Consider the following 22,418-nt stretch of genomic DNA (forward strand, 5'->3'; position numbering starts at 1 on the left):
TATGTCAGGTAACATATACTGTATCCAGTGTACCTTAAACCAGCTCTAACTGGAACTACAAATTAGCTTTTATCCAATAACAGTTCCAGTTTGATGTATTATTTACCTGCAGAAAAGATTAAAAACAAAAACAGGTTAAACACAGTGGGGCCGGAGGAAAAGTCAGCCACCAAAATCAGTAGGATCCATGAATATAGTGATGGTTAACTATGGAAAAGACAAATCAACACTGCCTCGATTGTCACCTGTTGATTGGGGGTCTTTCTGTGTGGAGTTTGTATGTTCTGTCTGTGGCTGTGTTGGTTTCCTCTGGCCACTTCAGTGTCCTCTCACAATTCAAGGACATGAAGTTAGGGTATGCGGTGACTTTAACTCCCCCACATGATTGGTTCCAGCCCCAAAGTGACTCTTTTCAGGTGGTTAAGATGAGAGATAGATGGATCCTGATTCTCATATCTACAAGTGTAGTGGAAAATCAGACAGAAACCATGTAGATGTCTTTCTACACATACAAATGCCTTCTTCTTCTACCTAAAGTTCTGAAATTAGATCCTAGACATGACACATACAATTTAAAACACCGATTTAAAGAATCACAAATAATATATTTATTGTGTTTTATACTAACTTCTGTTACACCTGGAGAAAATACCTACATTCACCAACACCGTCCTCCACCTCCACCAGCGTGCTTCATTACACCAACTGATGAAATGAGAGTGTCTTTTGAAAACCTCCTGCTGGGTCTAAAAGCCCAGGTGGTGGCCTTCGTCTGACCCCTCACCTGGAGGGAGCAGTACGTCTCTCTACTCCCAACCGAGTCGGCTCGCCTATTGTCATCAACTCTAGACCCACGCTGACTCTTCTATAAAACACACACACACACAGTGCACTTTCCCATCCTGCCTTCTAATGGACAACTTTCCAATAGATCACAGTAGCACAGCTCCAATTTCAACTCCATCAGCCAGAATCAGAAGGTGAAATTATTGTGCTGCCAAAAGTCGTGCATCATCTTGTCACCATGCGACAGCTCAGCTCCTCCTTATTTGCTTCACTTTGGACCCAGACTTCATTTCACAAAGCGCCGTGATGCACAATGATGTTGATTAAATAATGTTATACAATAAATGCTGGAAAATTCCAGCTGAATTCCTGAAAGCAGCACAAAGCTTCAGAGTCAACTTAAAAATTACATTTTCGATCACTCGATCAAACTCATATTGAAATTCTAATGAATGCACTTTGACTCCAGGATCTGGGGTTACAAATGTCACCGTGTATGATCTTGCTGTTTTCTCCTCCTTCAAGTTTCAGGCTGAGGCTTAAAACTCTAAACCGCGTCTCAAACTGCACTTAGGCTAATTCCTCAGGGGGAACCCAGGCATTACTCTCCCACTTTTCCTGCTCGCTCACTTGCTCTCTCTCTATCATCATTGCTAAAATAAATCAAAGCTACAATAATTCATGAGCGTTAAGAGTGTGTGTGCATGTGAATGGGTCTGAGCACGAGGGGTACTGAGCAGCTTTAACTCCATTTTACTACTGTATGTGCAGAAAGAGGACAAGAAAAAATTATATTTCTAGCCGCAAGGAACACAAAGCCTAAAATCAAGTTAGTGAAAATGAATAAATGTAACTCAATATGAATTAGGTTATTGCTCTTGACAGTAATCAAATAATGGTTAGTAAGAGATTTACAAGATCCAAGATAGAAACTGTTTCCAGTGAAGATGAAAGGGAAAAGAGGTTTATGCAGCAGTGTTGATGCGACTTTTGCACACACACACATTAACAGTAAAAACGGCAGTGGGAAGCCAAACTAGCAATTAGTACATATTTACAATTTAAACCTTCAAACTGACACTGAAGTTAATGCAGTTTCTTGTCAACAAAGACTTAAGTGTCGCAGCTTGACCTTTGGGCGCTGTGAGTTACTGCACTTCACTCACATTGGGTGGCCTGCAATTTTTTTTTTTTAAGGGCTGAGACTCCCCATGGGTCGAGTTTATCTGCAGCTCCTAATTTACGAACCACTGGTTTATACTGTATAATAATATACTTACTACCCTTTCTAAAGACACTCACCAGCAAGCACTCCTGCCATGTAAAGCAGACTTATTCGTAAGATGCCATGGACCATCTCTAAAGGAACGCCAATCATCAGCTGCAGTAAAGCGTTGAACCCCAGCTGCTCCAAACTGAGGAAAGAGCACAGAGAGAAAACAGGGTTCAAATGACTTTCTGTTGTTCCTCCTGCAGGTCTGTGTGTGTGTGTGCGGCGTCATGAACATACCCGACGTGCATGAACATGTAGCTGAAGAAGCGCCACACTTGTGCACGGTGGCCGGGGTGATAGACCAGGGGGCTCTTCATGAAGTCAGGCTGATAGGTCTGCAGTACCCACTTGTTTAGAATGATGCCATAGCACATGAACACAATAATCTGCAAGAGAGACACAGATATGGCACAGAACTGTCAGCTCTTGCTGACATACCCATTACACAATCTCCCTGCAGAATGCTGGTTCGAAACTTGGAAAATGCCCTGCAAAACAAAACCCATTGTGCTTTATGAAAGACACATGATGTTTTCTTCTTTTTCTGTATTCCTCAGCTGATGCTTAATAGACTTGTGGAGACAATTACTGCCTGCAGCAAAAACTGCACATCTGGTTCAATTCCATTAATTTCTTTTCATAGAATAATGAGTCATTGTCTCTGTGAATTAAAATGAATGTGAACTGTTATTATCACATCCTCATTGTCATTACAGACCATTCTGTGTCATTTGGAGGCATTATAAGGGCACTTGGCTTCTCTTCCTCAGAATGATGATAATTTCAGGGGAAATTATAAAGTTTTGTTAAGAAGCTATAGGTTATTTTTGCCGGCTAATCACAAACCATTCAACTGTGGTTTATGAGGGCATCCGTGTTAGTGGGTTTCTTTTTTCACATGAACATAATGGGTCAATTAATACCACTGTCTTGGCCGGGGTGTTTACTGACCTGGTTTCCAAGTTCCAAAATTGGTGTACAAAAAAAATCCCTGCATGCTAGCTGACTGAGGTTTTCAGCTTGGAGCAATGGCATTAAATGTACCCACTAAGCTCCTGACTCCCAAATGGGTTACCAGCTCATATCAGGCTCACAGTGAAAGCGTGTGATCAAAGGCAGAAAATCTTTTCAGTGGGTCTGAGGCAAACGACTGAGCCAACAGAACAGTCTGAAGTCACAGTTGTGGGCTAGTAGCACATGCCCTGAGAGTCTCAAATAAAATAATGAATGTACTGGAAAATGTACTGATCAATCAGTCGGATGATCTGTTGATCTTCATTCATGTCATTGTGTTGTGTGACTGGCATAAGATTCTTCTAAGCTGCAATCTAAGCTGATGATGTCACCCCCTGACCTGGACGATGGTGACGATGGCGATGAAGACCGGTGGTGGACACAGGCGGTTCTGGTGGAAGTACCAGCGTCGGTCTGTCTCACAGGGCAGGATCTCGTAGGCCACATAGCGAACAAAACGTTTGTACAGACCCAGCCCCGTCTCGTCCAGCAGGATCTCCCTTTGCAGTGTGCGGCGGCCATTGGCGATGGCTCGTCGGAAACTGCTGGAACGTTTGCTGTTCATCTGAGAAAAGGACAAATCAAAAAACTAACAAACAAACAAAAAAAATAAACATGCATTGACACTTAGTTCAATGTGGACTGGTAGAATTTTTAAGAAACACAGAAACAATGATCATTTTTCAAAGTAGACTGGTGGAGGTTTAGAAGCATATGCTTGCAGAGAGTTAGATCAATACCACACTTACGTCTAAGTGAAAACTTTTTTTCATCTGACAAACTAGTTTATTGGGCCTAGGAATCAGCAGAGGGATTCACATTTATTTGCCGTGTTTGTTTTTCTCTGCTTGATGCCTTCATGTCTTTTAAGCAATAAACTCGTCTCCAGTCATTTAAAGCATTAATGTCAGCTGGAGGACACGCCTCACCAGGAAGAGCACATCCCATCACTGGCTGCTGCTGAATTTCTCATCTTAGCAATTAAACCCATAACTTTCTTCACGCTAAGTGAATCAAACATCAGTAAAGGAGGATAGCTTCTTCTCATATAATCTGGGGTTGGCTCATCAGTGTGACTAATCACCCTAGACGGGGACGAGCCAACATTCACAAAGTACAGATTTCACAAAGGATAGCATGACGGGTTTTACAAAAATCCTGCTTCTATCATCAAATATAGTCAGGAGAAGCCACATAGTGATAGCATTTTACAGTTTGGTAAAAATAATGTCAGTACAAGTTGCTTATATATTTTAAGTAAACATACATACAGTTCTTTTTCCTCATATATCTCAGCAGCAACAAAATGTTAACATAAAAGCCATGTTTATTTATTAACAACTGGTGAGCACTCTTTTGCCACAAAACATGACGGAATTGTAGCTAAATATTCATGTCTGATAAAAAAACCAACTTGAATAATGTATAAATGGTTTTTGATTTAGACAAAACGTATGTAAGTGAGGCTGCTGGCGCAGTAGCTGAGACATCATCACAAATAGGCTGTTGAAGTGATTTTGCCCTTGAAAAGCAAATCTTTGTTGAGAGAGAAGCTGTGTGTGTGTGTGTGTGTGTTATCATGGTCTCCAGGTTTGCTTAGTGAGCGGGTGCTCTGCAGCAGCCTGCAGGCAAGCAGCACCAAGTCCTGATAAGTTCTTTATTAGAGGCTTAGGATGAAAACTATCCTAATGCCACTATTTTGACAGCCGAGGCAGAGAACTGTCAGGGTGACAACACTTTTCTTTTCCGCCAGAGTTACCACTGAAAATACTCTCTGACCAATTACCCACAGCAGAGATCATTTTGTGTCAATATCTGCATTTTCTTAGAGACAAGTGTGGATGCTTCATGGGTAAGATTTACTTAATGACTAAGACTCAAAGGCAATGTCAGATGCCTGAAGTCTAAAACAATAGTGCTCTTTAAAGAACAATTAAGCTATTAAATTTATATCAAGCTATCTGTTATGACGTGATGCGACACTTTAAAGCAGAGACAAATCAGACAGAGGGCACGTGGGCAGCAGGAGCTACTGCCAACAGTGTAAATCGACAGCAGCAGAACCCATGTATAGTTTTTTTACAGCAGTAATCTCAGACAATATGGCAGCTTCATGTGAAGCGTAATGAAACCTCCGGAGGGGGTCTGTAGGAAGTATAACCCACCATTAAAGTGCACCATTCGCAATTCATTTGCCATGTCCTGTTGCTATACACTCATTATATGTAGGCACAGCAGGGGGCATAGTGAGGAAACTGTGGGTCAATATCTATAAAAGCTAATGAGCTAAACATACTGGAGGACAAAGAGTGTAAATAAATGAGCAAATAATGACAAGCGAGATAATGAACAGTTTGCTCAGCGGATGGGAGTCGCTGCCTCTTTTCTTGTTCAAGAAATCACTCAGGAAAAGCAGAAAACAAGTCGAAATCTCTTTTGGAAGTTAGCAGAGCAGGATGTGGTAACTACCCCAACTATGGTTAATTACAACCCCAGTGGCTGTACAGTGAGGGCGTGTGAGCCTGTTGCACAGTGATAACCAGAACGATGTCGAGCTGGGCTGCTGGCTCACCCGCAGATGGAGGCATGCATATTTAGTATGGAAATCAGGCCTGGAAAACGCAATTATAGTATACTTGAGGCAGGGAAAGCAGAAGAAGAGGAGAGTAGAGGGACATTAGAAGGCAGCGAGGGGTAAATTAAGAAGGGGGAATGAGATGCCTGCATATGTGAGCTAGCAGATTCTGGAGGCCAGCAGTTGACAGTGAAGGTGAGACATCTCCTTTCTCATTCTTGACATCTCAATGAAAAAGAAGTGTGCTTATATGAAAAGGAAAGGCACAATAGAGGGTGGTTAAGGGATAAAACATAATTGTGTATTCTTCCTCTTTGGCGCTCTTCTTTAAATAGTCTCTGTTCCTGACTTTAATTCATCTGTGTGGGGCTCAGTGACAACACCTGCCGCCTCTCCGACCTCGCACTGTATTCTCTTCTATTCACGCTGCCTCTGTGAAAACATACTCCCCCGAGACACGGCTAAGCGTAACTGTCACCGTGCTTTGCCTTCTCTGACATGCAGGACCGCCGCCTCTAAAGTGAGCATTAGCAGCCTTTTGAAGTGACGACAGGAGAGAGACGGCAAACAGACAATACGGCGCACACGAGCAGCCAAAACTGAAGCAGTTAGAGGAGTGACAGAGTGAGGTGCACGGAAAAACACATGACATCGCATGAAATGTTACAGAGGGAAACCTCTCACTTATGCATCGGTAACAGTGGAAATTCCCTGACGAAGCAATGTCTGCCAGGGAATAATTGATGCTGAGGCTAAAAGCACAAAGATAAAGATAGTATTCCCTTTAGGGAATGGCCAAATTGACAGCCAAGCGCGTGTGTAAAACAGCAAGGGTCCATCCTCCTCCTCTTCGTAGCTGCAGGTTGTCTACTCTACATGCTGGTCTCAGCTCTAGTCAATTGTCCTTGATAGATTAATTAGCCACACCACATGGTCAATACCTCACAGCTCAATAGCAATTAGTAATAACAATTTAAAATGTGTGGTTCAAAGGCTATTCAGCACAGCAGCTACAAATAAATCCATGTTATGGTGGTGACCATTTTTGAATCGTTCCTGTTTTTCTGTTCACACAATAAAACATTGATTGTTACTAGAACATTAGACTGTGCAAATTAGCCCAGCTTACACTGTGACTCACCACCACCAGTCTAACATTGTCACTCTACACATTTACTATCTAATTTGTGAGTCATTCAGAGGAGCCAAATCCCCATCTCCCCACTCCAACTCTCAGACACATGCACCCCTCACAGCAGAACTCACTATGGATCTCAGCCTCACTGATTCTAGCCTGACCCAGATACTCAGGTTCTTTCTTGCCCAAATCTTTTTTTAAACAAGACTCTCTCTGCCTCCCTCCCCCTCACCCCACAGCAGTTTGCAACCACAGACTTTCTCCATGGTTTAATCATTGCTGTGCTATGACTCAATACTAAAAAAAACAAAAAACTCCCGGACACTTAAGTAAAGTGCATCGCTTTTAGCAAGCAACCCTCCTAAAACAGAAAGCCTTTAGTGGAGTTGATAGGTGACATCTGTGTCCCTGAGGAGATGCACTTTGGACACTTAATGTGACATAAAATGACTCAAAAACTTTAAAATACTGTACATCGACTGCAGGCACTGTGCTCTAAATTCCTTTTTGCAAACTGTAAGTGCTCGCCGTTTTACAATACCACTTCGAATGTCACAAAAGATTCACTTAGGTTAATCTAACTTTACCTCCTGAAGTGCAACATTTGGGAAAAAGTGTAAAAATGAGACACAAAACAAGATTCTATCCTTCAACCTGACCAAAGACAGTTCCCCGCCATAATCTCTAAAATACACTCTCTACCCGAGTAATTAACTATGGCAGCCGTTTTGGATCTCTGATGAACATTAAGCAAATTACCACCCGAAGGAAAACAATGACACACTTCTTCAGTTACACAGCTGGTACACGATACCATCGGAGGACTCTGAGATCGATACGTGCAATTACACACGTACAAATACATCTACCTTCAGGATGGCCTGGTTTTACACTCAATTCATAAACAGATGCTTGTTTATCACAGAGTTGTCCCCCCAAAGCCCTAAGATGTGTGAACTTTGACACCTTGAGTGCCTGTCTGCAAAATGTCAAGTGCAGAAACAAGTGTGAGTGTAAAATGTGTGCTGGTTGCCTTGCTGAGTAGAAGTCTTGTGCAAACATACTTTGTGGATTAGTAGTCAGATGCAGACCTACATTCTGTGTGTGTGTGTGTGTGTGTGTGTGTGTGTGTGTGTGTGTGTGTGTGTGTGTGTGTGTGTGTGTGTGTGTGTGTGTGCAGCTACCCAAGAGAGGTTTTAGCAGAGTGTTACTTATTCACCCCCCTGGCTGAACTGATGGAGTTCTTTGGCTAAGATCACCCTGCATGAAAGATGGGTTGTAGATGAACAATGTCAGAGACAGTCTTGCACACACACGCACACGCACACACACACACACACACACAGAAACTGTTGCCCAGCGGTGCAATTCAAACACATTTACACCCACTGAGGTCGAGAAAAGCAGTGTGGATTTGAGGCTGCACTAAGTGAATGTAGAACAACAAATGAGAAAAACTGTTGAAGACACCCGTTATAGCTACAACTGTTGGCAATCTCCACGGCTTGTGGGCTAAAAGTACTGAAAAAGCATGGACTGGAAACACACACACACACACACACACACAAAACTCATTTTCATAATGTGCAGGGGAGTTCAATCTTCTATCAAGGCCAGACCACAAATCAATCCAAGCACCTCAGTTTAAATTCGGGCTATAATATAATGGCTGCACTGAACTTTCCAAATCAAAATATGTCTGTCGTCTGTCACACACTGTGGAGTACTACTTATAAATCTGCCAGAGATACATGGATGTGATGGAAACAAGCAGCACATAGTCTTTAGTTAAAGTTTAAAAGAAAATTAAAAAGAAAACAATCAGAGAGCAACAGGAATGAAGGAGAATAAAGCTGGAGGTGTTTGCTTATGACCTGGATGAAAATGTCATGCAACATGCGGCACTTTCCCCTTGGCAGCCTGGAGCTCATCCCAGAGAACAGAGACCTGCAGAGTTCACGCATCACCTGCTGCACAACAGGTGGCCAGATTGACATCAACATCCAAATACCCTCTAAATTAGTCAGCAAATCTGTACTGGCAGCACTCGTGTGTTTGAATGAGCGTCTGTGTTAAAGAGTGTGTGAGTGTCTGTCAAGAAGATGGGAGTAGTGAGACAGAGGAGATGTGGCCCCCTGCATCAATTAATAAAACGCTCCAGTATCATTATGTATGCAAATTGTTTGTGTATGCGTGTGCAGAATGGTGTGGCTATGGTCAATGTGCGTTTACATGTGTGTATCTTAAATCTTTAAAATCAAACCTGAGGGTCAATATCTGTGTGAGGCTGGTTGTTCTCAAATTACCTCAGATTACTGCCTGCTACTATCAATGCTAGGCTAATCGAAGTCAATTTGCATTTGGCTGATGGGCAGTTTTTAAAGTGTCTTCCTAATGCCGTCTGAGCCAAGGCAGAATTTTTGTTTCCACCTAACATATGCTCACAAGAGGTGTAGAATAGAAGAAGAAGAAAAAAAAAAGATCAGAGATTTCGACGAGCTAGGCTGGAAATGAGGAAGCACGATGCTACACGACTCAGGAAAGGGAGGGTGGAAGATGAGAATGCACTCAAATGAAAAGAATTGGAAAAGGAAGAGGGTGGTACCCTTCCAAAAGAGAGGGATGATCCAAAGGAGAAGCTGCACAGTGGGTGCGGCACCTCCACAGCAACTGCTCTCATAGACAGCAGAGTCCAAATTGAGTGGCCTCATGTGGCCTTCATCGGAAACCACAGGTAGCACAACACAAGGTGAGAGAGGGGGATAAAAAGGAAGAGGCAGATAAAGATGGGCGGGGGAGTGTAAGTGAAAAAAAGGCCAAAATTGCACTGCGTTGAATTGATCACGGTGCTTACATCCGTATGGTGCCAGGAGCCGAAGGCAGGTGCTCATCTCCGCACTCCCAGAGAATGAGCCTTGCACATATAAAGCTCTACATGAATTTCTAATAGGAGCACAGCTGTAAACATGTGTAGGTGAAGACGCAGGAGGGGAATAAAGAAAGAAGAGGAAAAGAATGAACATCCTGAACTCATGTTCAAGGCACAGGAAACAGACAAAAACAGGCTCTGAACAACGAATCTGGAGCTACACTTAGAGGATGTAACAGCAAGTGAATTGTTCTATGTAAAACTATTTCATATATTAGTTTTATATTATACTATATAATATTATAGTAAGTATAACTATATTTGAACATGTCAGGTCAGCTATTTTTGTAAAGCTATTTGCCCTGTCTGTGGTTGTATTTGGGGCTTTGGAAGTGCTGGACTTTTTTTTTTCTTCAGGACAATGACCTGAATGGTCGAGTCAATTTTCACCACTGTGGAGCTTTCTGGCTCCGTCTGGATCAATTCTGTAACCTTTCTGAAGTACAACAAAAGCGTTTGTATGTGTGGAAGTTTGTGCCTGTGTGTGTGCTGCGGGACACGAAGCGCTCTCTGTGTCTCCCTCTGCATCACATGTGCACGTTTCCACTCACCAGCTCGATGAGCTCCTGGTAGCACACCTGTCCTTCTTCATTACTTTGGACGAGGGCTAACAGCATGTCCAGTTTGGACGGGTCCAGCTGCAGCTCATGGTGCTCCACCAAGCTGGTGAAGTTCTCCACTGCGATGAAACCGGTGTTCTCTGGGTCCAGCTGCAGAAAGAAAAAAAAAAAAAACAGCACCACTCTCAGATTAATGGAATAAAAACTGTTTTATTGAAGATGTTGTTGTTGTTGTGATGCATTTAATAAAACGCAGCACTGCAGGGATGAAGTATCTGTTTGCCCGGAGGGGGAATACATCAGTATAGACAGCTGAGAAATATACACAGACACAGAACATATAAAAGACAAGGGATGAGGGCATTAGCTCAGACAGTGACACTGGTGCTAATTAGGCTATGTTGCTTCTATGATGCCTTTGAAATAAAAAGCCGCAATAAACCTCATTAAAAGTTACGGGTTTGTCAAAGCAAACAGCAGAATGGTGGTTGTTGTTGGGAGCAGCGAGAGAAGACAGGCGGGCATGTCATTCTAATATGCACTGACCCGCAGTTTCCCTGGGAAAAAAAAAAACCCTCAGCATTAAATGAGTTTGACTTTTCAGTGTGTTTTTCTGTGTGGATGCTTCATGTGACTGTGTGTGAGTCCATCCTTGCTCACATTTGCAGTCAGTGTGCTTTTCTTTTTTTTTTATAATCACCACTCTCTCACTGAGACCCACAGCCCCATGGGTCATTACTGCTGATGTCTGTACGCCACTGCTGCTCTCTGTAATTGATTTAAGCAGGAGAGTGTCATAAAAATGGCTGAGTGTAGTTGTCTAAAATAGCTTTGGGTTAAAAATGGCTTTTAAAGTATAGGGTGTGTGATTTTTGGACAGCAGCTTCACATATTTATTACTTGATTTTTTTTCCCCTTTACCTTCTCCTCTTAAATGAAACTCAAATGCTCTCCAATGGAGCATTAATTTCCCATGCCAGCTCTCCTTAGTGCAACTAACTGTGTTTGTAAAAATGTGCCTGAGGACAATCTGGAGCAGTACAAAGAGACCACATGGGAAGAGCCTGGGCTGCTTCGCATTTTACCGTTTCCTGAATGCTAACACAGCCTCATTAGGTTTTGGATAGTAAACCAACAGCCTCTAGTTGCCCCAGGGAGGAGTGAGCTTTCAAATGTTGCGTCAGTGTGGAGTCAGTTGTGCTGGATCATCGCTGCCCATGTCATGATTCCACAAGAAGAATCCTGTCTAGGCCATTTTAGTCTGGACCAGCTCAGCCGTGACACGGTTAGACAAAGGTGTTACACTGGGTGCGCGAGGAGAGCGGGATTAAACTACACTGTCTGTCAACTGCAGGAAGCTCAGACCTTAAAGCTCTGCTGCTCAACTAAGGAGCCGAGAAATCCATTGACTTGAGAGTGTGTGAATGTGTTCCTCTGTTCGAACATGTTTACTGTATGTGTTTCGTTTCCAGGGGTTTTTACCACTTACTTGAAACATAAACATCTCTTTAATTCCACTTAATCTGCATTTATCGCTCCCCCGAACACGTATCATCTGGGAAAGAACAGCAGAGGTATCTAATGGGTTCGTTTTGATGATGCTTGACTCAAAATGTGTGTTTTCCCATTGCTGGTTGGTATAGTGAGTGGGATTTTGGTATTTATAATAATTACAATGTTTTACGTACAATACACCAACACAGTTCTACAGCAGGAAGACTGCTTTTAGGGGGTATTATTGGATTTACACACACTACCACCATGGTCCCACAGGCAGCGACCGATAACACTTAATGTCATGTACAATGTTGCATTGAAGACATGAAGGTCAACATGGATGTGGCCATAAAATATGCCCCTCCATGTCCCTCACAGATTTCAATGTAATCTCAACACTCAGCTGCTAGTTCACAGACCCTGATAGACAGCAGGCTAAAGGCCAGTAAAACCAAATTCATGTATAAAAATAAACAAAAGGGGAAAGAAAATAGGCGCAGTCTATTTTTAGATAATCCCCTTAATTGTATGTTTCATGGACATTTGTCTCTTTTTTTCCTCTCTGAGGATATCTGAGAAAAATGGAGTGAATATGGCGAGTGTTGAGAATGATATGTGAAGAATACTGAGAACGAGAACGCACAAAAAAAGACAGCACAGAGGCAAGAGATGGAAAATGGGAGAGGAAGGTGGGTGGTCGGTCAAGGCAATGAAAGAAATGAAAAATGATGAAATTAAAGCAGCGGTAGGTGGAGGACAAGGTATGAAATAGAAGAGAGAAGAACAGAGACAGAACAGTGAGGAGACAGAAAATGCACAGGGAATAAAAATTCTGTCATTCTGTGTGTCTGCCGAGCAGTCTGCCACTGAGTCGTCTACTTCTTTTTCCTATATGAGGGTTGTGACACACTCCAGTACTCTGCATCCACTTGCTACAGAGGGGAGATAGATCAGTTTGTAATGTGCTCCTGGCTTAGCCCAGGCTGACAGGGGGAACAGAGAGCCACACTGGGGACGTCTGATTACTGTCAACCTCCATATGTCAGCACATCACTACACATACAGCAGCAGCACAGACGCAGACACAGCGCCACACTGTAGATGGCTGTGCACATTTACGCAAACCGAGTGTTGACGCTGAGCTGTCACAGTGCGCGGGCAAACCATTTCCTTTGTAGTCTGGCCTTATTCAGGAAGAACGTTACACTGGGGGGGGACTGTCTGCAGAGGATACAAGGAGGTGGAGGATTGGTTCTTGTAGCCAATTAGGGTTATCAATTAGGGAGATGAGGTACAGCGAGATATGAGGGTGCTGGCAAGAAGCGCCTGTTTTTTTTTCTTGTGCGGGCTGATGACGTGGAGACGGAGTATAAAGGGTTGGAAGAGGGAGGGAAAAAGCACTGAGAGGGAAGCAGTTATTGAAGCGATCCAACACTGGTGAGGGCGACACTTTGACAAGCTGCATGTGTTACCATGGTTACAAGTCGCCTGTGCACCATCCCTTTCTTATACCCCCCCACCCAACCCTACCCTGACATATTGACGTTCAAGAGGCAAAGACAAGGCACAAAAGGGGCAGAGAAGAAAATGATGAAATGAGGGAATGATACAGATGTCTGAAAGGGGAAAGAAAAACACAGGTGGATGGAAAGAAACCACTGAGGAAAGAAAGAGGTGGTAATAAGACGGGGGCAATGTTTCGATGGAAAGGGAGGTGGGGCAGGGGAAAGTGGATGTGTCATGAGGAAGTGGGAGGAAATGGACATGACGCAGGATAAAAATGCATACATGACTCTGGAGGAGGAGAGTAAAGAGGAGCAGAATGCTGACTGCAGGGGAATGATCTCAGTGTTAACCCGCGGGACCTCTATTACCTTCAGCGCAGTGACTTCAGCTGGACCTAGACCACAACTGACTTATCTGTCTGGTCCACGGGGGCTCAATAATGAAGCCTCATGCCTGGGGACAAGCCACAAAACCCAGAGCCCTGATAGGAATACGGCCAGTAGGCTAAAACACAGCCAGTCTCATTGTCCTACATGCAGAAGACTGACAGACAACTACTGACACGGCCCTCTGTATGTAGCACGAGCAGATTTGTACCAAATGCTGCAGTCACATCATCTGGGTCGGAAAGAAGAGATGGTACTTCAAACAGCCGGGTCCAGTTTACTGAATGCGCTCTTTGACTTCTAGGATAGTAAATTGAATTTCTTTGGTTCCTAACATGCTGATTAGACAGAACAAAAAATCTGAGCTCTGTATTATATTGACCAAACAACAAATCAAGAAAACTATTTGCAGGTTAATCAATAATAGAAATAACTGTCAGAGGCAGGGCTAAACCATATTACCTGTCTCACATTTTATTAAGATTTGAATTATGTCATGTTTGTTTTCTCTTTGGTAATAATTAACACCTGGTCAGAGAAACAGAAATTGAAATTCAATTTGTATTTGAACTGCAAAATATTTGTATCCATTAAAAAGCAGAGTAAAAAAAACAAAACAGAAAATATTTCCTACAGACTGAGAGGGAGCCTCCACTTTCCATCACCTGCTAACCCTGCTACCTTCTTTTTGAAATCTTAATTATACACTTGATGGCATAATGAATGCTGGAATTTCAAATGTTGTTTCTAGCAGCATTTATTCACTGGTTATCACCATATCCTCCATGAGATGGAACTGCAGCACCAGCACTGATGTGGTTCCCAGGCCCAGTCTCAGTGACACCGTGCTGACCCAGTGGCACAGAGCCAATACTACAGACTACTTTGGTCTCTGTGAACAAGATTGCTGAGCCTTAACTGGGATGTCTGCAGAGGGCAGTGGCATTTACAGGGCAGAGCATATTTGCATGTTATCAGATAAAACCTTCTGAATAGACTCTGCTGGCCTCAGGACTCACTGGTGTTCACCAACAACTAGGCCACTGACTCTGTAATTATCACAATGCGTGTTCCGCCCTGCTGTTAGCATCATTATGCTCAAACTTCACCACTGTGGCACTGTGATGTGATGGCCCTAAGATTCAAACATATTCTCTCCTCAAATAGAGACTATTGAAGCGGAACATCCAAAGATTTTTTTCTTAATGCAAACAATCAGCTGACTACATTTCCTGGCGTTTAAACACTGTACAAACAGCCAGAGGCATTTTCAAATACAGCTCAATGCAAATTAGCATCAGAGAATGATGAAATGCGACAGTGTAGCGGGGAACCTTATTATTTCTACTTGACATAAATATGTCAGAATAGCATTCAGAAACTGATGTCCTTATGGGGAAGATATAAAAATGCCAGATAAGAATTGCAGGGCTTGTGGGGGGAGATATTTATTGTACTTCAGTGGCTGAGTGCTACTGACTATCAAGTTGGCTTATCAGTTTTGCTGCAATAGAAACACGGTCAGAGAAAGTGCCTCTGTGTGTGTGTGTGTGTGTGTGTGTGTTCTCTGATCATGAGCATATGTGTGCATCCGCATAGGCCAGAAATAGCCTGAGCTCAGCATTGCAACCTCCTGCAGACAAAGACTAATAAACTCAGTCATGTCGCCCCTGTTGCTTTCTTTTTCTTCACCCCTGCAGCATTTTCGTGTGGTTCAGTGGGACAGGGCTGCAGTACCCCTCTACTTTAGACCTGCAGTGCTACTACAAACTAAATATGTCCAATTTTCATTGGCAACACATAAGACACTGGAAACTCCACACATACAAAACTATGGTAGACTGTCGGAAGTGCAGTGGTAGCCTAAATCATTTTTTTATAAAAAAAAAAAAGCCGGCTGGTTTAAAACCTTAGACTATGGAAAACAACGAACAAACCACTTCACCTCCAGTTGATCTTGTGGATTTGCCTAGAGATCACAGTCATATTCATATTATTTGTGAGGTGTGACAACACAAATCTGGAGGGCAAAACTGCAATAACAGGAGGCATTCTCTGCAAAACATTTTCCTGGATAAAGACAAGTGCTCAATGTTTAGGCAGGCAGCAGGCTTTGTTAAAAACAAGCTCACCTGCTCGCTGTCCAAAAGCGGTTGGCAGATTTCGCTTGATTCTAGTTTAATTAGAGAGACCTTTTACGAATCAAAGAGCGTCGCATGGAGTTCCAAAGGCAGAAAAACCCTGTTGTCAGCAAGTTTGCATGATTTGGTCTAGACTTGAACTTAATAGGACTGTGGCCTAACAGTCTATTTGAACATACCGGCACATGCAGAGTAAACCCCTAAATCAATAAAACAACCAGCAGTGTGTTACAGCTTGCAAATAGTGGCTTCGTCTCCAGGCCAGGAACCTGCTCCTTCGAAAATGGATATTGACACAGATGAGTCAGCCTCTTTGATGCAGCATTTAAAATGTGTGTGCAGAGGAAAATGTATTGTTAAAGTATTACTAAGTGGCTGTTACTGTATCACTGAAGTGCTTATACAGTAAATGACTCATGAGTGTGTCCACAAAGCATCTTCGCACTCAACCCACACGGGCTTCCTCTTGATAGAAAAAACACACACATTCATAAAAATGAAACGGTGCACGTGATTGCAGACAAACACACACACACCTCCCCCTAGGCTCTTAAGTCTGTTGATCAATGTGTTGCTGATGGGCCCCTCGGGACCCCTAAACCCTGCAACGGGTAATCAATTTGTCCCAATTGGACAAAATGATGACCCAATCTATCTGTCAATCAGCCTAAACAGCAAAAAGCTGGTTCATCATCCAAAACATGACACACTATGAAGCCTAGAGTTAAAAACACAACATGAAAGAGCTGGAAACACAGACACACACACCTTCAGAAGCACTAGCAAAACATACATGTTTTCTGAATAGACCCTGGCTTCAAATCCATTTTGGTTTGTTAATTTTAGAGATGGTAGACCAAAGCTAAATTCAAACATAGATCCGATTGGACAGTGAAAACAGGACTTTGTCTGGACAAACCTAAGAAGCCAGATGTGAAGAGAAAAATTTCCACTGGCCTAAATATGGCCACCAATACTGTGTTTGGTCTTGGCAATCATATTTCAACAGCAGGGCTGACAAAATGGAAAAACATCAAACCAAAATCACAGCTTATATTCTTGAAGAAAAATACGACTTGGCCTTCTTTGGAACAGCCTCTTTATTTGACCCCCAAGAAATGAAAAGCTGAATAATCTTTGCTTCTTGTGACGCTAGGATGATAACATAGCACATGTGGTACAGACATAAAAACAAGCAAGACAGTCAAACACACATCCATGAACATAATAGCTGCAGACGCTTGTGCAGCAGCTGTATGACTTCTTTGTTAATGGCCATTAATAAAATACAGAATTCAACAATCAATCCACATTCATTCATGTATCCATCCATTTATTTGCACACACATCCCTCCCTCCTTTTATCTGTACACTAAACCAAGACACAATGCCCCCCCCCCCCTCCTGGTGTTGCTCATGATCTGACCTCACATTCTCGGGGCCCACATAGCTTCATGACGCTCGCATCCGTTGTGTTGTCTCACGCTCTCATTTTGCTCGTGCAAACAGACAGCCCCCTGCTATCAATTCTAACATCAGCTCTCACACTAGCCTCCACGTCTCAATCCCTGGATAGATGGCGAGGTGGCCAGGAGCCTGTAACCATAGAAACCTCTGCCGCTGCTTGCTCAGTTGCTTACCTGCTCTTGTATGAGCTGAAACAGGGAGCTTCTATCCATATACTGGCCAGGGAGGTGAGAGAAGCCGCTGAGGACAAGGGCATAGGGAGGAGCAAGAAAGGAGTGGTGGTGGTATTGGTAAGGATGGGATAAGGTGGAGGGGGATTTGGATGAAGTAGCAGCTGCTGCCTAAATTTTCGCGTCTGGGTTGTTCGGAGCTGCTGCGTCCTCTTAATGGTGCAGAAAGCCCGGTCAGCCAAGTCCCTGGTTTAGCTGGTGATGTCGCTGGAGTGAGAACCAGAGTGTGAGGAAGGTGGTGCGAACCGGCCGTGACTCTGCTCTGTGCCAGTGCAGCGTGGCGTGGCAGTAAACCCAGCTCCAGCAGACGACAGGCAGGCACGCAGGCAAAGGCAGATCCAGCAGCTCTCATTCACTCTCCTCCTCCTCCTCGCTCTCCTCTATCCCATTGCACTGACTGCTACCTCTCTCTCTCTCCCCCTTCTCATCATACACACACCATGCCGCCTGCATACCAATGAGGCAGGGGAGGGAGGTGGCCTCTCTCTTCCAATTGCCGGATGGGAAGGAGTGGCAAGGGGCTGCGGCTCCTCTCCTCACTACAAGTAAGGCATCTTGGGGAGGGAGCAGGGGATGGGCTCCACTGCGGCTTTGAGCTTACTACTGGAACAGACTCCCCTCCACCCCCCCGTCATGCAAAAGTCTGGTTTGTTACCAGCACACACACACACAAACCCACACACTGTAAACAATACAAAATCTACTAAGAAGAAGGCAAATGGTCAAATTATGTCACATAAGACAGATGAATAGCATTAGACATAATATTATTCTACTGATGATACCAATACCAGTGACAGCCTTGAAAGAAAACTATGAATTGCGTCTCTGTGCTAATTTAAGCATTGGCACAGTAGCACATTGCATGCGCTGCTGACCAATTAAGCCCCCAGCACACATGCACAAACATAAAATTGAATTAGATTCTTTGAACGGCTCACTGATCCTCCAATGACCTCAAATGAATGCCACTACGACAATAACACAAGACGAGAATCCTCCATACAATACTTCATTATACGTAATGCCAGAACAAAGGCTCTTTTTATGTTAATGTGATGCATAATACAGAGATTTGTACTGTTGAAGTGGGCGGCAGGCAGTGGCTGTGCTTGCTATTATTGACATCCTCTTTAAAAGGTGATTCCTTTCTGCACAAATCCGCAGTGACCCCTCCTCCTCAGGACAATGGCGATGAGGGAGGGTAGAAGCAGCGAGGGGATGGAAATCTTAACTTAAAAAAAAAAGTGACAAAGCCTTAAATGCCCTGGAGCTGACGGTAGCTAAAGACGTCGCCAGGCTTGTGACCGGGTGAGAAAACACATCATGGCTGTAGCAGGGGTGTTTCTAGTACTGTTAGCATTTTTAGACTGCTTCCTGTTATATTTTCCACCAGCAGTGTAACTCAGAATCTGGCTTGGTGACAAACAGTGCCTCGCCTGTTTGAGTACCATGATTGCACCAGATGTTTGGACTTTCATTTTCTTATATGCAGCAAGGCTTGTTATGCCTCTTCAGTGTGAGAAAATCCTAAAAATATCTGGACCTACTCGTCACAGTAAAGAGTCTTGTGCCTTATTGGCTCAGACTGACTATATGAAGCCACGGGTAACTGTTGTATTTGTCGTAATGGATTGGGCCAAAGCCATCTTGAACATGGCAGAGCTCCCAGACTTTCCCTTTTTCACCTTCCATTATGCCCATCTGACACACTCTTATTTAAACAGAACTTAATGACTGTCCAGGACTACCCTACTCTGTGAGGATGCACAAAAGCTACTCCATAGGGTTCACTGGGAAAAATCAAATTGTAAGGTCCCCGTGAAAAATCTGCAAACTGCGATAAGTGGAGAAGATTGGGAAAAAAACAGCCAAAGTGAGGCGGGATTCAACTGTTGCCTTGGTAACCTCTAAGGACTTTCATCAAGTACAAGTACAAAACAAGTATTATGAATGTAACGCACAGGCACTACGATATGTTAGAAAAACAAACAACACAAGAGGCTGAAATTCTTATGACTGTATCAATGGCTCTGTTATAATTAATGTCTGAATGCAATATTCAGCACACTGTGAAATGAAAATGCACACATGGCCTTGGTGAAGCATAAATGGCACTCGAAACAGGTAAGGATCATTCTTAAAGATATGAACATGTTGCCAACCGGGCTCACAGGGTCATGCCTGAATCATTGTTTCCATTATGCTGCCACCAAGTGACATTATCCAGATCACTGACAGCGCAAGATAAGCCTCCACGGAGAAATAGTGTCTCTGCTGCCCAACGTGTCCCCAGCTGAATAGTTTCCCTTGAGCCTGACTAAACCCTTCATATTCTATTCACCCCTGGTGGATGGATGCAGGCGGCAGGACAAACCCAAGCAGCCGGCTCTTCTTTAACAAGGCCCGAGTGCAGTAAAAAAAACAAACACTGATCTAGTCTATGTGTGCAAGTGGGAAGAGAATAATAAGGAATCCATAGAATCCAGAACCAGACCAAATCAGCATCTGAGGACATCGAAATGGGATGGAGTGATATCCATCCCTGCCACCAACCATTATTGAGAGATAAACATTAATGAAGCTAAAAGAGTAGAGTGACGTCTAAAAATGAGAGGTGAAGAAATGACAGCACTAACAGTCCGGTTTTAGTCCAATGAACACAGCATACTGTCAACGTGCAGAATGACATTACGGCTCCCTGTTATCTGTGCTTCACACTCAATCCACTGATTGTCGAGCAATAGCAATTGTGCAATAGAGGGAATCACCCGCCTGATGAAAAACGGCAGAAAAATGAATCGGGTCACTGAATGACACAGTTTTAGTCCAAACTGCTCCATTTAAAGATCTCTTGAGGGCATGAAACCTAAGAAGAGAGGGAGTTAAAGGAGAGAGTTAGAGGAAGGAGATTGAAAAGAAGAGAGAATTAAGAGGAGAAAGGGGAAACACGTGGGGGAAAAATAATAAAAGAGGGACATATTACAGATTCTAAAAATCCTGCCAAGTCTTGAATACATAGGGAGCTACTCTTAACACACCCCTCTCTGCAATATTCACACGGTGTCCACGGGCAGATCTCTTTCTTCTATTTTTGACATTACAGTGTCACAGTGCTACTTCCAGTTGACGTGAATGCAGAATTTTTCATGACAGGACTGGGAGACACAGTAGGAAGGCTGACTGTAGAGAGACCTCTGGTGTCTGAATCTGCAGCTCATCCTAAAGCGAGCATATCCCTATTGAATTACATCCATTAAATAATATAATCAACCACAGACCATCCAAGTACTGTTAACAACCTCGATACTGTGCATTAACCTAGAAGAATTAGAGCTTGTTTGCTTTTGTTAGGACTAAGATATAACTTATACCAACACTGTATTTACTATTTACAATATCAATATTGATGTCTAATATGGGACAAATATAACTATTTGACACAATTATTTAGCAGCTGTAATTACATTAATAATAAGTCTAAGAATATATGGATGGCAATTAACCCGATTAATTCCTCATGTAAGCTGCTACTGCCCCCTGTTGGTAAAAGCTGTTTGCACCACAGATCACAAGTATATAATAAAACTGAGCAAAATATTGGTCAAATTGTGGACAAAATAAGGTCAATATGTTCCTAAAATGTGTCTAAACGTATATATGGCAGTCTCTGTGGAGGGTTTTGACATGACAAACCAAACAAATAAACAAACAAACAAACAAAAGCCTAAGGATAGTTTTATAACTTAAAAAAACAAAACAAAACAAAAATATCACAATAATTCTGAAGTCTACATATAATAGACGGTGCTTGTTTAGTCTTACAGTCGCATGTGTTAATAATGACCTCTACCTAAGTCGTCAAGTATTAAAGGGGCAAAGGTCCGAGTTAGGATTAGGGCTAAATGTAGCATTAATCAAGAGCAATATATCAGCATCAAATCAGACATGTCACACAATAAAGTAGTTTAGAAAGAAAGTATTAGAAATGTAGTTTTACAGCTCTGTATTTTAATTTTATTAGTAAAGTGCCTCCACCACCTACTTTATTAACTGCTTCATTTTCTTTCAATGGAGCACATCTGTTAAAAAAACAACAAAAACACCCTTCGCCTCAACTGAAATGCTGTGTCATCTTGTAGTATGAGGGACAATAGCTCACAATGGCCTCTGTTAGAGTCATCTCTGCTGCTTTGACTGGCAGCTCACAGGTGCTCTGCGTCCAACGAGAGGCCCGTCGTGTGAGAGGCGGCTTGACAGCTGACACTGTGGAAATAGTTACCTGCTCTACATACTGCGACGAGGAAGAGTGTTTTAGAGTAGGACTGGGAAGACGTTCACAAAGAGCGCCTTGGTGTGGGACAAACTGACGGCTTAGCTGTGCAGCAGTCGGCGCAGCACTTGGTTGTTGACACCTGCTCAGACAGACAAGTGTTGTCACAACTGTCACAACATGATCGCGCACAGGCTACCTCCAGAGAGCGCACTCACACTTCAGCTGGCCAGAGGACAAGTGTATTCAAACCACAAGTGTTTCAGCGTCTTGTCACTTTGTGTTGTCTGAACATGGCCTAATGTTGTAGCTTAATGCAGATCTAATCACCACTGCATGACCAGTCAAAGGGCATTTTAAAACTGATACAGTGATTATGTATGTGTGTAACAGACAATAAAATGACACAGTGATAGGCCAAAGGAGTTTGGAAAAAGCTTTAGTCTAATGATGTGTTATTCTAGTCAAAACATGTTTCTTGTTTTGCTGATTAATTATATACTCTAGGAAATGAACTTGTTTGGGATGAACAAATGACTGTCTCAGTCAAATGAATCTCAGAAGAAATAAAAGTTTACAATAATAAAGGTGATGCTCAAACGTATTTGAGGATTAATTGGTTACTATCAAATTTACTGTATTC

At 43.0% G+C, this 22,418-nt stretch overlaps 1 protein-coding gene across 1 annotated transcript in view; it reads right to left on the minus strand.

Annotated features, from left to right (window-relative positions):
• The window catches only part of rhbdl1 (rhomboid, veinlet-like 1 (Drosophila)), a 32,582-nt gene extending 14,725 nt beyond the window's left edge, over nucleotides 1-17,857 (minus strand). Inside the window, exons 1-5 of the mRNA XM_026351113.1 lie at nucleotides 17,446-17,857; nucleotides 10,267-10,425; nucleotides 3,414-3,638; nucleotides 2,297-2,445; nucleotides 2,089-2,201 (exon numbers count right to left, since the gene is read on the minus strand). Of these exons, the coding sequence (XP_026206898.1) occupies nucleotides 2,089-2,201; nucleotides 2,297-2,445; nucleotides 3,414-3,638; nucleotides 10,267-10,425; nucleotides 17,446-17,484 (685 nt within the window). The 5' untranslated portion in view covers nucleotides 17,485-17,857. The remainder of the gene's footprint in view (nucleotides 1-2,088; nucleotides 2,202-2,296; nucleotides 2,446-3,413; nucleotides 3,639-10,266; nucleotides 10,426-17,445) is intronic.
• Nucleotides 17,858-22,418: the final 4,561 nt, after the last annotated feature.

The sequence above is a fragment of the Anabas testudineus genome, chromosome 19, assembly GCF_900324465.2.
Source record: "Anabas testudineus chromosome 19, fAnaTes1.2, whole genome shotgun sequence".
In the NCBI taxonomy this organism is placed as follows: domain Eukaryota; kingdom Metazoa; phylum Chordata; class Actinopteri; order Anabantiformes; family Anabantidae; genus Anabas; species Anabas testudineus.